Source organism: Bubalus kerabau, chromosome 5 (assembly GCF_029407905.1).
Source record: "Bubalus kerabau isolate K-KA32 ecotype Philippines breed swamp buffalo chromosome 5, PCC_UOA_SB_1v2, whole genome shotgun sequence".
Taxonomy (NCBI): Eukaryota; Metazoa; Chordata; class Mammalia; order Artiodactyla; family Bovidae; genus Bubalus; species Bubalus kerabau.
In genome coordinates, this window is record NC_073628.1 from 121,979,910 (window position 1) to 121,995,716 (window position 15,807).

A 15,807-nucleotide genomic window follows, 5' to 3' on the forward strand; every position below is an offset into this window, starting at 1 on the left:
ACGGGGTTGCAAACAGTCAGACACAACTGAGCGACTGAACAACAACAAAGTTGGAAAATATTTTAGGTTTTTCAGACTGTGAGAAAATCAATGATATTATGTAGGTATTTACATAAAGAATAGAAATAAATGTCTACCAATTGTTTGGTATTCTGTCTGATAATTATAAAAATTGTAAAATATGTTGTAATACAAGTCTACTAAAGAGAATGGAGTTCCTTTGGAAGGATAACATTTTAATGAGAGTTCAAAGTTAATGATTACTATCACCAAAGTTGAATTCAGATGTTCATCTGTTAATACTTTAATGAGATTTTATGTATTTCGTCTTTGAAAATGTCTTTTCATGGAAATAGATATTCAAATACTAATGTTACTTCACAAACATGATTTAATTGATTATATTCATTACTTGAAAGGCATTTGTAGAATTCTGTTATATTCTTTCGATATTTGACTTTCACCCTCCCATTCTGCTAACCAGCTAATCAATTACAATTGAGGGTTAGATGGAAGGACCTTGTTTTCAGAGATATATGGACTTTAAATGTGGAAGGTTATTCTGCATTTGCATCAAAGTCTGACAAATGTTATTGAAACTGAATGTTGAGTTCAGAAAATATATTCATTGGAAATTTGTAAGGAAATCAAGATCTAAGTTTTGTTTGACAGAGTGGAAAATGCATAGAGCAACTTGTGATTACTTATGATTCAAACAACAGAATGACTATCAGCAATATAGATTTTATATTTAAGAGCTGATTTTGTCTGATAATTTTAGGTTGAATTTATTAAGAAACATTGTCAAGTTTGTAGTAAAACTAAGTTCCACAGCCATTCAACAGGCAATAATGGTGTTTGAGAACAATTCTCATTCAAAGAAAATTCAGTCTTAGTACTAAGCTCAAAAAATTAAAATGTAACTTTTCCACCATTAAGACATTAAACTGCTATAAGTTAGGATAATTCAGTATATTCACCTTTTAATTCTGACAAAAATTCATGGAACTGATGGTATTTAAGTTCATAAGAGCGAGTAAGATACACCAAGGACAGTACTGGCTCCATAACTCATGAATGTTTTACACAAGTGCTTGCTGATTAATACTACAAAGAACAAAGATAGACTTTTAAAACCTTACATTTTAATAAGCCTTGTAAATTTCTCTAATAACCTTAGTAAATTTCTCTAAACTAATGGTATTTTTTATCACCGTCAGTTATAGCACATCTTAACAGATTCCACTTCAGACTGTAATCAATTAATGTTTTTTCAACTTCTGCAGTTTTTTCAACTGCAGATATTTTTATCTGCAGTTGTTCCATGCAGGCTAATTCTTAGGGGCCAATTCTTCAGTATATTCAAACATGGCATTGACTCATCAAATAAAAGACAACGAAGCAGTATCAACAACATCTGTCAATGTGTTAACAGCCAAGAATATTGTTATTGTTCAGAAAAGTCCCTTTAAATAAAATTATTAATGTTGTCAATGTTCTCAACTCTTCAAGCAATTATTCCTATGGAAAATCTAATAGTCTTAAACAAACTGATTAGACACAGTTCTTTGCTAATGCAATCATTCTTGATTTATTATACTTAAATCACTCTTAAATTAAAGGCTTTCCTTCCTTGGCTAACAAATGAGCAACTAAGAAGCTTAAATTATAGGCTCATTTTGACTTTTTATCTTTGTGAAATTCTGCTTAAGGAAACATTCCATTTTTTAATTAATTTATCTGTTATCTTTCTTTGAGTGGGAAATATTGTGATGACTGCTTAGTCTTGTAAAGTTAGTATACACTGATTTTAATAACACTATATTTTTTCAAAACAGCTATACTGTTATTAAAAAATAAATTGAGTGCTTTTCCATTGAACTTAATAACAGAATAATCTACAATGTGCTGCACTTTAAAAATGTTCCATTTTAAAAGCCCATTTTTCTCTCTTTTATTTTCAATGTTTTGATGTAAGGCATATGCACTGGTAATAAAGATAAAATAAAATATCATGGTATGGTGATATTTATGGCACTTCAAATGCTATTGTGTTTTAACTGTGTCACTGAAATTTATGATGAGCTGAACAACAGTGAGAAGCAATGAAAGCACCATATTTGGTATTTATTGCAACAATTTAACTTGGTCATTGTAGAAGTAAAAGTAGCCATAGACAGTACCCAAATAAATGAACATGACTATTCCAATAAAACTTAATGGGCATTGAAGTTGGAATTTCATATAATTTTTACATGTCACAAAATATTATTATTTTGCTTTTTTTCCAGTTGTTTAAAAATGTAAAAACTACACTTGGTTCAGCATCTCCATGCTTGGCTTGTGAGCTGCTGCCCTGATCAATATAGTAAATTACTTTATAGAAAAATTACTCTACCATCAAATTCACCTCACAGTGCAGTCATACATCTGAGATATTGCATGTTTAGTTCCAGAACACCACAATAAATATTGCAATAAAGTGAGTCACACACTTTTTTTGTTTTTTAGTTTCCCTGTCTATTAGATGTACAAAAGTATTATGTCTCAAAACTTAATTTTAAAAAATACTTTATTGCTAAAAAATACTATCATCTGAGTCTTTAGCAAGTCATAGTAGTAACATTAAAATCACTGATCAAAGATCTCCACAACAAATATAATAAAAATGAAAAGGCTTGAAACACTGTTAGAACTACCAAAATGTGATGGAGATGGCAAGTAAGCAAATACTTTTGGAAAAATTTTGACTTACTCAATGCAGGGTTGCCACAGACCTACAGTTTGTGAAAAATACAATGTCTGCAAAGCATAGTAAGTCAAAGTGCAATAAAACAAGATGTTACTGTATAGTAGATCTTGCCTTCATTTATGTGTGAGAAAAAAATGTGTATATGAATGTTTGTCACTATGAACTGGTTCTAAGAACAATGATCAGAAAACATTAAGGAATTTCACATATATTCAGATATTGTTTTCTAATATTCTTTTCCACTAAAAAGAACCAGAGCTTCTAGGAGAAATAGTTACTTCTAGGGCTGGGGCAGAAAATATATAGATGAGCCTGGAGCCTGTAGTAGGAGCAGAAAACAAGAAAGTACTAAAATAATGTGATGTATGTCAAAGGGGCTTAGGTAGGGTCAATTGGAATTGTTCTCAGTGGCCATAACTGGAAAATTTGAACAATAAAATAATGTAGTGTTGGATTTTACTCAAAGTATAATAAGTCTCCATGAGTCTATATTGATAGAAATAGATAAAGTGGGGATGAGAGACAAATCTCCCATACAGAGAATTCCAAAAAAATTATATAGGTAGTCTCCCCCTCTCAAGGAAGTAGAACATAGCTCCCACCCAATACCTGTGGGCTGGGAAGAGTGATTCTTTTCCAAAGGGCAAAAAGACTTAACTTTCCAGTGGAGAAACATAGCAAAATCTACCTAAACCAGGTGATGAAGGTCAACATCATCAGTGATATGCCATATCACTGATGGCATATTGATAGTGTGTACCCTTGATACAGTTGATGAGAATGGCACTCTACCTCTGTGATTGTGCTTCCAAAACTCATAACTTTCGTCGCATAAGAAAAATATTCTAACATAAAAGTTTATGTAGAAAAAATAAGACACTCAAATTCAGGCACATGCCATTTGATTTCTTTTAAACTATTGGAATGATAGCAGAATCTTGACATGATTGTGTTCAGAGTATATAGCAGGGCTTCAGCCAGTGGCATTGTTTTTCAGCAGCACAGTCCTCATGTGGTGTGAGAGGCCAGGCATGTGGTTGCTGAATTATGGAAGATACACATGCAACCAATTAGATGAGTATAGTTCAGTGAATGAACTCTCTGTGGTTCGAAAAGAAAAAAAAAAAAAAAGTAAGCAAAAGTTAGATTCTACAGTTCTTACCAGTAGCTGGGTTCTAAAAGCACTTAGACCTTCTGTATTTCCTGGGGAAAGGGCATGCAGTTGTACCTCATCTGACATTTTTGCTCTCTTGGCCTGATTTCAAACTTACTGTATTTACTTTAAGTGGGATTTATTTTTGTTCTGCTTTGTTTGTTAAACATGACTTTCTTAGTTACAGTAACATGATCTATTGGACTTAAATGAACCCCTGAAATTAAAACTGAGTTTCTACTTTTACTGAAATCTGACTCCCAAAAGGAGGGTGATGAAGATTGTTTTGACAAGACAGGCAACTGATTGTTGTTATTATCATTTAGTTGCTAAGTTGTATCTGACTCTTTGCAACCTCCTGGACTGTAGCCCGCCAGGCTGCTCTGTCCATGGGATTCTCCAGGCAAGACTACTGGAGTGAGTTGCCATTTCCTACTCCAGGGGATCTTCCAGACTCAGGGATCGATCCTGCATCTCCTGCATTTGCAGGCAGGTTCTTTACCACTGAGCCACCAGGGAATCCCCAGGCAACTCATTATTGGTAGATAAATCACAGACTTCCTAATTGTCTTTAATTCATATTTATTTTACTGCATTATTTAAACATCTGGAGCATTCATTTGAGACTTTTATGCAGATGCTAAAACTTAGAAGGCTTGTTTGTGTTCTGAAATCCTTTGTAGTTCCACCTAGTATTAAAGGAGGGAATGTCACCACAGAAGTGTCAGCTTTGATCAACAGCATAATTAAACTGGAATGTGAAACACGAGGACTTCCAGTGCCTGCTATTACTTGGTATAAGGATGGCCAGCCAGTCATATCCAGCTCACAAGCACTTTATGTTGAAAAAGGACAATTTCTTCATATTCCTCGAGCACAGGTCTCTGATTCAGCAGCATATAAGTGTCTAGTAACCAATGTTGCTGGAACTGCTGAAAAATCATTCCATGTGGACGTCTATGGTAAGGAAAACACACATGTTTTTATTATGTGCTTTCTGCCTATGCTTCCTAATACACCAACATCCAGTTTGTTCACTGATAAATCCCTGCTGGTTTGTGTTGTCTTCTATATTCATGGATTGAAATTGGAAGGATTTGTCCCATGATTTGGCAAAAAGTTTTAAGAAACTAAGGTTAGTAAGAAGTGATCATTCATTCAGTCAATCATTTGCCTTTGGCTCCTAGGAATCTAGACCATTTGATTTTTATGGAGAAGGTAAAGTAGTTCTTAGGACTAAAATCATTCTCTCTAGTTTGTCCTTTGTAAACCAGACATGGTATAGAGTAACCCACAATATTTAGAACAGTAGATAAGCAGAACCAAGAAATTCTTTCCTCAGTAGCTTAGTGGGGGAGGGACATGACTATAGTTTGACTATAGTTCCTATAGTCAACCTGTATGAGTGAAAAGAAAAATCCTCTTTATTTCATTAGGATTCCAAAGAATTGCCTGAAATATTGCTTTTTTCTGCCTCTAGTTCCTCCAGTGATTGAAGGTGACCTGGCTGAGCCTCTGAATAAGCAAGTGAAAGTTGCTCATTCACTGACCCTGGAGTGTAAAGCTGCCGGCAACCCTCCTCCAGTTCTAACCTGGTTGAAAGACGGTGTACCTGTGAAAGCCAGTGACAACATCCGCATAGAAGCTGGTGGGAAGAAACTAGAAATCACAAGTGCCCTAGAAGTCGATAGGGGCCAGTATATATGTGTGGCTACGAGTGTGGCAGGAGAAAAGGAAATCAAATACGAAGTTGATGTCTTAGGTAAATGAGAAGGCCACCCCATGTATTCTCATATTCATAGCACAATCTGCCTTGTTTATGAAATGCTTTTGTGTTCGTGAAATAATCAGACAGTCTTAGAGAAGGTTTAGTTATCTGTTCAGCTCTGGACTACATATTACTGAATGGTGGATTGACCACCAGAGTCCCAAGATCTAAAAACCCACCTACATCTTCCACTTATTCTGATAGGTACACTTTTAAATATATAGATGCATTTTTACATCTGTGACAATATCTGATTGCAGTGAGTGACAGCAGGGTCTCTCACTGTGACCGTGAGTAACATTTTTACATCTGTGACAGGATCTGTGCATTGAGTGACAACATGTCATGAACACTGTGCTAAACAAGAAACAGTCTGTGGACCTTGGAAAGTCATCTTGTAGCTTTGAGTCTCTCTTTCTTTATGAATTGAAACTTTCAATGCAGGCCCAATTTTTGACATTCCCTTATCTTATTCTTATGACAATAAACAACATAAGATATGAATCAGCTATGTTCTCATAGCATCTGCAGTGCCATAGTGCTAGATTAGCTGAGAAAAATTCACAGTGTGTCAAAAGTATATTTATTGACCCTGGCAAATGCATATTATAAAATGTATCTCAGAGTCCATTTCAAGTATCCTTCATGTACCAAATGACTGTGATACTTAACAGCCTTCTGAAGAACAATTTAGTATTATTGCTTAATGGGATACTATATTTTCTCTTGTATACATTTCTTTGTATGTTTCATCCCTCTTTTTTTCTAGTGCCACCAGCTATAGAAGGAGGAGATGAAACGTCTTACTTCATTGTAATGGTCAATAACTTGCTGGAACTAGATTGTCAAGTGACAGGTTCTCCTCCACCAACTATCATGTAAGGGCTTTGGTATGTCTTCTAAATACCTCCCACTTTTTTATTTGAGAGTTTTAGAGCTATTTTGAAAGAGGTTCTATGTCACTAAAAAGTGATTGTATAAAGGTATACTGATTATATACCTCTTTTATTAAAAGATGTATTCTCTAATTGAGTTGGCCAAAAATTTCATTTGGCAGAAGAAAGCTGAATCAGCTTTTTGGCTAACTCAATGCAAGGCAACTTTTATCTGATACTCACAGGGCCCATAAATCTGCTCCATTAGAGGAATTCATTATACGCTCTTAAAAATTACATTTTCAGTTCATAGAAACAGAATATTAAGCACTATCTGTCAGATCTTCTTGAAGCACTGAGATGTTTAATGAACAACTAAATTTAGAACAGTGTACCAGAAATATTAGGGAAATAGAGGAACTTAACATGAATATATGACTACCAATTATTTTTTTCTCATTCCTTCATTCACAAAGTATTTCTTGAATACTTACCTTTCATTTCCAAGGTGATATGGGATATGCAAACGAACAGATGCTCAACTAGTTGTTGGAACAAAATAGCTCCACACATGATTATGGGCTTCTCTAGTGCCTCAGACAGTAAAGAATCTGCTTGCAATGAGGGAGACCTGGGTTCGGTCCCTGGGTTGGGAAGATCCCCTGGAGGAGGAAATGGCAACCCACTCCAGTATTCTTACCTGGAGAATCCCATGGACAGAGGAGCCTGGTGGGCTGCAGCCCATGGGGTCTCAAAGAGTCGGACGTGACTGAGCGACTAAGCACACACACAGGACTATAGACTAAATGGAAAGTGATAACTCATGATAACTAAAACTTATAAGATACCATATGATTTTAGAGTTTTGTTTTACAGATGTTTTAGGATTGTGTGTGTTTTGCTGGTTCATGTTACCTAAACATTGGAAGTGAGAGACAGGTAGGAGCATTTGCCTCTTTCTGTAGCCCGGCATTAATAGAAAAATGAAGACCTGTACACATAGTTCTTTGGTTTCCTGCAATATGCCAACTTCTTTTTAAACTTTTTCTTTTCCTGATTTTCAATTTATTTCATAGAATGAGCAAATGGGAAATTATGCAAGTACATCATTGAGAATATATATATCATGTTCTTCTGTGTTGTGCTAAGTCGCTTCAGTTGTATCTGACTCTTTGCGACCCTAAGTACCGTAGCCCGCCAGGCTCCTCTGTCCATGGGGTTCTCTAGGCATGAATACTGGAGTGGGTCGCCATGCCTTTCTCCAGGGAGTCTTTGCAACTCAGGGATTGAATCCATGTCTCTTTTATCTACTACATTAGGCAGGCGGATTCTTTACCACTAGCACCACCTGGGAAGCCCAAATATATGTGTACACGTATATAAATATATGAGTCCAATATATATTGGTAAATGTAGTTTCTCCAAGATAGATAGAGTGGTTGATTGATGACTTAGGAATGCAGTTATTTAAAGTATATCTCCAGACTTCTTTTTGCTCTATTTCTATAGGTGGCTGAAGGACAGCCAGCTCATTGATGAAAGAGATGGATTTAGGATCTTACTAAATGGACGCAAACTGGTTATTGCCCAGGCTCAAGTGTCAGACACAGGCCTTTATCGGTGTGTAGCAACAAACACTGCTGGAGACCACAAGAAGGAATTTGAAGTAACTGTTCATGGTATGCTGAAGAAGGGACAGGAACATTTCACTGAAAATTCATTTATGCATCGTTTCAGTATCTAATTCAGATTGTGACTCATTAATCTGGATAAATCTTGAATTGTGGAAAGTAGTACAAATTTGAATGTGAATTTGGATGAAAATTTGAGTTACATAATGGAAAATTTTAAGGCACTTTACTAACACGGACAATTTAACCATGTGATAACCATGTGAATGAATTGAGATGGAATTTAAATGGTAGGAGGTATATTCTACACAACATGCAAGGGTCTGAGCAATGAGATCAAAGAAGATAGAAGAGATAGGTAGCAAATGTCAAATAAACGGGGGTTATAAGCATTCAAGCTTTCAGCCAAAACAGAAGGGAGTGTGAATAAAGTCATTTTCAGAAATGGAGGCTGAAGGTATAATGCGGGATCCAGGGCACATAATTGCATTCTTGGAACTGGCATAATAGGGTTAGAATCATAACTCTAATGACAGCAGCAAACCTCTGCCAGGGTATTATGTATCTCATTTGCTAGTCGTCCTTGGGAAGGGAAGGACTGGAATAAGAAACTGGAGAGCCTTTGGAAGCTACAAGCAGAGGTTTCTATGAACATCAGTTTCATTCTTCCCAGGCAGACTGGGTTTTTTCCCACCTTTTCAATCCCATGATAGAATATAGCCAGTCCCGTTTCTCACTGTCAGTTCCAGTTCTTGAGGGAGGAAATCTGGCAAGCCCAGCTTAACTCAGATTACCATCCTGGATTTAATCAGCCCTGCTGGGGACAGATTCATGTGGTATAATTATGGGTACTGGAAACGCACCCTGATTTAATGAGGCAGTTCTGGAGAAATGGAAGGTCATAATACATTAGGAAAACAGACCAAAAGGTTGTAAGCCAAGCATACATATGGATTGCAGTTGCTGTAAACACGCTTTACTTATTCTTTGGAGAATTAGAGATCCTACTTCAGAAATAAGTAACTCTAAAATTGCTAAAAACGATAAATGAAGTGCATGGGTGAATTTATTTTGTTGTTTATTACTTTGTCATCTTTTCCTTTCTAAATTTTAAACTTTCAAGTTCTGGATCTTTAAGTGTTGAGCCTACTGATTATGGTTTTTGTTCCCTCTCTCCCTCTGTCCCCTCCTCAACTTTCTTTTTTCTTCCTTCTTTCCTTCCTTCCTTCTCTTCTCTTTTCCTTAAATCTAGTTCCTCCAACAATCAAATCCTCAGGTCTTTCTGAGAGAGCTGTACTGAAGTACAAGCCCATCACCTTGCAGTGCATAGCTAATGGCATTCCGAATCCATCTATTACATGGTTGAAAGATGGACAGCCTGTCAACACTGCCCAAGGGAACCTCAAAGTAAGTATGAATATTATTACGTTGAAGATGAGAAAGCTATATAAGGAGCTGTCATATTCTCTTTTCTTAGTTATAGGTTTTCCTGTTGGACAGATTTTGCGGGAAATGCACTAAAATATTATGTGTTGTCCTTAGGCTTGTTTAAAATTTAGCTTAATATTTTGACTCGAAAAATGGAATTGAAGACTAATAACTTTAACAATGATGTTGATTTTAACATAGTGGTTGTTATTTGTATTATCTCAACGTATGCCTGTTTTACTTGATTAAAAAAACCAGTGTCCCATAGATGAACAGTTCATCAGTACTAAGTCAGAGTATCAGAGATATGTTCACCTTTGACTAGGATTAAGGTGGAATTATAACTACATAAGCCTAGGTGAAATTTGTCTTGGAAAATATAGTTTAGTTTATAATCTTCAAGATGGCAGAGACCAGTCTCTATGAGTAAGTTCCTTTCTGTTTCTTTCATACTGAGTGTAAGTGAAGTGAAGTCGCTCAGTCGTGTCCGACTCTTTGCAATCCCATGGACTGTAGTCTACCAGGCTTCTCTGTCCATGGGATTTTCCAGGCAAGAGTACTGGAGTGGGGTGCCATTTCCTTCTCCAGGCATACTGAGTATAGTCCCTGGTATATAACTATAGTCAGTACATATTTGTTGAATTAAGAGATGAGTAGATTGTAAACTTGAGTGATTTAAATGATGCATTTAAAATAATAGATTTTGCTTCTAAGATCAGATTAATTGACTAAATGGGCTTGCGCTTTGCTTGAGAGAAGTTTCAGTAATGAGGTATATGCAAAGTTCTTTTCCTGGCAGAAGTGATCTGTTCATTTATTATTCCTATTCCAAATCTAGTGGAATTAATCTCACACATTTTGTGCTAACAAAAGATTTAATACATATCCTTCTATCATAGTACAGGTAAACAACTGCTTACCTGTGAGACAGATATTTATCATATAAACATACAAAAGTATAATTGGAGATAGGGATGAGTAATTTTAAGAGAGAGTTTAGAGAGGTTTAAGAACAGATAATAAGAAATGCTGCCTTTGAGCCTGTGTGGTTTGCAACCCCTGGAGCTTCCCGGGTGTAATCTGAAACCACCCCCCTATTCAGAGGGGAAAGAGAGACCTCAGAAAGAGTCACAGCACTCCAGATTGGTAGCGGCAGATTTAATAAGCAAGGGAACTTACTTTCCAGGCTTGTCTTGAATGTCTGTAAGATGAGGACATCTCCTCACCTGCCTACCAAATCTTAAAACTTTATATAGAGGCCCTAACTAGGTTTAGTCGCATATCCGTTCAGATGGTCTCAACAGCACACTAATATCTCAAGGCTATATCCTTGGGCAGTGTCTAGCACTGCGGAGGCAGATGGAATGCACATTCCAAACATGAGAAGTTCAGGAGCCTCCAAATGCTTGAGTCCAGCTCACAGGTCATGCAGGCGGTCACATCCTCTCAAAGACCTCTTCCAAAAGCATGAGGGTGATTTATGAAGAAAATCTGTAAGCAGAGATCTGAAGAACATATGGAGTTAAATGGAAACATTAATAGAAGAGAGCTGAGTAGAATCTTTCAGAGAAGATGTTCGTGGGCAAACAAAGGGCAGTATAATACCTTTTGAGAACCTGAAAGCAAGTCATTGGCTTAGGGAAGTAAGAGCAAGGGAGAAATGATGTTAGAGAAGATCAGAGGATGAGTGGAAAGTATTCGAGTAATATTAATGTTTTTATTTTCACTTTAAAGCAATGGGAGATTTTTGAACAGTTTTAAGAGAAAAATGTTTCTTTTGGGTGAAGCGGGGTGGGGAGGCAAGAATACTAGAGTGGGTTGCCATTCCTTTCTCCAGGAGATCTTCCTGACCCAGGGATTAAACCCGAGTCTCCCACATTGTAGGCAGATGCTTTACTGTCTGAGCTACCAGGGAAATATTGGTAGCTCTCACCAGGGAAAGGGCAGTATTGCATAGGAACCTGGAATGTTAGGTCCGTGAATCAAGGCAAATTGGAAGTGGTCAAACAGGAGATGACAAGAGTGAACGTTGACATTCTAGGAATCAGCAAACTGGAATGGGTGAATTTAACTCAGATGACCATTATATCTACTACTGTGGGCAGGAATCCCTTAGAAGAAATGGAGTAGCCATCATGGTCAACAAAAGAGTCTGAAATGCAGTACTTGGATGCAATCTCAAAAACAACAGAATGATCCCTGTTCGTTTCCAAGGCAAACCATTCAATATCACAGTAATCCAAGTCTATGCCCAACCAGAAATGCTGAAGAAGCTGAAATTGAACGGTTCTATGAAGACTTACAAGACCTTTTAGAACTAACACCCAAAAAAGATGTCCTTTTCATTATAGGGGACTGGAATGCAAAAGTAGGAAGTCAAGAAACACCTGGAGTAACAGGCAAATTTGGCCTTGGAATACGGAATGAAGTAGGGCAAAGGCTAATAGAATTTTGCCAAGAGAATGCACTGGTCATAGCAAACACCCTCTTCCAACAACACAAGAGAAGACTCTGCACATGGACATCACCAGATGGGCAACACCGAAATCAGATTGATTATATTCTTTGCAGCCAAAGATGGAAAAGCTCTATACAGTCAGCAAAAACCAGACTGGGAGCTGACTGTGGCTCAGATCATGAACTCCTTATTGCCAAATTCAGACTGAAATTGAAGAAAGTAGGGAAAACCACTAGACCATTCAGGTATGACCTAAATCAAATCCCTTATGATTATACAGTGGAAGTGGAAATAGATCTAAGGGACTAGATCTGATAGGTAGAGTGCCTGATGAACTATGGACTGAGGTTCGTGACATTGTACAGGAGACAGGGATCAAGACCATCCCCATGGAAAAGAAATGCAAAAAAGCAAAATGGCTGTCTGGAGAGGCCTTACAAATAGCTGTGAAAAGAAGAGAAGTGAAAGGCAAAGGAGAAAAGGAAAGATATAAACATCTGAATGCAGAGTTCCAAAGAATAGCAAGAAGAGATAAGAAAGCCTTCCTCAGCGATCAATGCAAAGAAATAGAGGAAAACAACAGAATGGGAAAAACTAGAGATCTCTTCAAGAAAATTAGAGATACCAAGGGAACATTTCATGCAAAGATGGGCTCAATAAAGGACAGATGGTATGGACCTAACAGAAGCAGAAGATATTAAGAAGAGGTGGCAAGAATACACAGAAGAACTGTACAAAAAAGATCTTCACAGCCCAGATAATCACGATGGTGTGATCACTCACCTAAAGCCAGACATCCTGGAATGTGAAGTCAAGTGGGCCTTAGAAAGCATCACCACTAACAAAGCTATGGAGGTGATGGAATTCCAGTTGAGCTATTTCAAATCCTGATAGATGATGCTGTAAAAGTGCTGCACTTAATATGCCAGCAAATTTGGAAAACTCAGCAGTGGCCACAGGACTGGAAAAGGTCAGTTTTCATTCCAATCCCAAAGAAAGGCAATGCCAAAGAATGCTCAAACTACCGCACAATTGCACTCATCTCACACGCTAGTAAAGTAATGCTCAAAATTCTCCAAGCCAGGCTTCAGCAATACGTGAACCGTGAACTTCCTGATGTTCAAGCTGGTTTTAGAAAAGGCAGAGGAACCAGAGATCAAATTGCCAACATCTGCTGGAGCATCGAAAAAGCAAGAGAGTTCCAGAAAAACATCTATTTCTGCTGTATTGACTATGCCAAAGCCTTTGACTGTGTGGATCACAATCAACTGTGGAAAATTCTGAAAGAGATGGGAATACTAGACCACCTGACCTGCCTCTTGAGAAACCTATATGCAGGTCAGGAAGCAACAGTTAGAACTGGACATGGAACAACAGACTGGTTCCAAATAGGAAAAGGAGTGCGTCAAGGCTGTATGTTGTCACCCTGCTTATTTAACTTATATGCAGAGTACATCATGAGAAACACTGGGCTGGAAGAAGCAGAAGCTGGAATCAAGATTGCCGGAAGAAATATCAATAACCTCAGATATGCAGATGACACCACCCTTATGGCAGAAAGTGAAGAGGAACTAAAAAGCCTCTTGATGAAAGTGAAAGAGTAGAGTGAAAAAGTTGGCTTCAAGTTCAACATTCAGAAAACTAAGATCATGGCATCTGGTCCCATCACTTCATGGGAAATAGATGGGGAAACAGTGTCAGACTTTATTTTTTGGGGCTCCCAAATCACTGCAGATGGTGACTGCAGCCATGAAATTAAAAGACGCTTACTCCTTGGAAGGAAAGTTATGACCAACCTAGATAGCATATTGAAGAGCAGAGACATTACTTTGCCAACAAAGGTCCATCTAGTCAAGGCTATGGTTTTTCCAGTAGTCATGTATGGATGTGAGAGTTGGACTGTGAAGAAAGCTGAGCACCGAAGAATTGATGCTTTTGAACTGTGGTGTTGGAGAAGACTCTTGAGAGTCCCTTGGACTGCAAGGAGATCCAACCAGTCCATTCTGAAGGAGATCAGCCCTGGGTTTTCTTTGGAAGGAATGATGCTAAAGTTGAAACTCCAGTACTTTGGCCACCTCATGCAAAGAGTTGACTCATTGAAAAAGACTCTGATGCTGGGAGGGATTGGGGGCAGGAGGAGAAGGGGACGACAGAGGATGAGATGGCTGGATGGAATCACTGTTTTGATGGACGTGAGTTTGAGTGAATTCTGGGAGTTGGTGATGGACAGGGAGGCCTGGCATGCTGCAATTCACGGGGTGGCAAAGAGTCGGACACGACTGAGCGACTGAACTGAACTGAACAGAGAGAAAAATGACATGAGCAGGCTTACATTTTCAGGAGTTAGCTAGGCCTTTTTGGAGAAAGAATTTAAGGAGTCAAGAGTAGATATGTGGAAATCAGTTGAACTTATTTATTTTTGTCTAGGAGAGAAAAGGTAGAAATTTGTACTCATACTGGCCACAGAAGTGAAGATACATGGATATATTTGATAGTTATTTACTGGTTAAAGCATTAGGGCTTGATTATAGATTGTTGATAAAAGGTGAGGGAGTGGGGAACATCAAGAAAAACTAGTAGGAATCTAGTATACACAAGTGCATAGACAGTGATGCCATCCAGCGAGAAAGGAGATTTTGGAGGCAGGTAAGTTTGAGGGGAAAAAACTATGAGTTTTAGACTTTTCAGAGTTAAGATGATTTTGAAATAAATGGGGATACCAGGGAAACCATGGAATATATGGTCTTGGAGCTCAAAGGATCGCTGGAGATATTGATGCATTATGATATTTGAAACTCTGGACAGGGATGACTTAATTCAAGGGCAGCATAAAGAGTGAGAAGAAACAGGAGAGAAAACTGATGTAACACAGAGTCTTAAGAAATTATGGCACTTTTTAAAGGCCACGTGTGAAAGTCCAGAAGTGAATATAAGTATGTGAATGTGCTGGTTGCAATGTTTAGTACAGTATTGCTGGAGAAGAAGTTAAGTGGGAGTGTACAAGGCAGTGTATGGAGAGATCATCTGGGGTCAGAATGTGGTGAGCCTGGAAGGCTTTGCTGAGCTCCAGTTTCATTTTGGACAAAGTGATGAGCCATGCATGAGCTTTGAAGGGGGACTGGTAAAAGGATCAAATTTGCATTTTACACAAATTATTCTGGCAACAGTATGCAAGGCAGATTAACAGTTTGGGAGGCTGGAGACACTGGAATATAAATTAAGGAGCTGTTATAATCCCACAGTGGCTGTGAGAATGGAGACAAGGGATCTGAGAAACATAGCATTGCCTAATTACTGGGAGAGTCACAGTGGCCTCTGAAACCCAGATGACCTGTGCCATTCAACAAGACATGACATGAGAATTAGGTTCAGAAATATGGGGAGAACAGTTGTAAGCTTTGCTTTGGATGTGTTACATTTCATATGCTAACTTGTCCAGCAGACAGTTGGAAGCTCAGGAGAGAAGTTGAGTCCAGTGCTGTAAATGGAGGAGCCTGCACAGGATTCTTCATTGAAGACATGGGTTTGGATGAAAACTATCAGAAAGCCAAGTTCCCTGTCTATGGGACAGGAGGAGGAAACAGGTTCTGTAATCTACTAAGAAAGTCAGAGAGTGAGAACTGAGGGAGTACTGTCTCTTCAGCTACCAGAGAGCAGAGTGATTGAAGGAGTAGGAAGCCCACAATGCCAAATGCTGTAGTTTGAGCTCACTGCCTAGACTGCTGGGTGCTGTGAAGAGAAG

At 38.0% G+C, this 15,807-nt stretch overlaps 1 protein-coding gene across 1 annotated transcript in view; it reads left to right on the forward strand.

Moving 5' to 3' along the window:
* HMCN1 (hemicentin 1) overlaps positions 1–15,807 on the forward strand; it is a 546,435-nt gene that overhangs the window by 314,729 nt on the left and 215,899 nt on the right. The window contains exons 31-35 of the mRNA XM_055582953.1: positions 4,589–4,867; positions 5,386–5,667; positions 6,443–6,551; positions 8,058–8,227; positions 9,432–9,586. Of these exons, the coding sequence (XP_055438928.1) occupies positions 4,589–4,867; positions 5,386–5,667; positions 6,443–6,551; positions 8,058–8,227; positions 9,432–9,586 (995 nt within the window). The remainder of the gene's footprint in view (positions 1–4,588; positions 4,868–5,385; positions 5,668–6,442; positions 6,552–8,057; positions 8,228–9,431; positions 9,587–15,807) is intronic.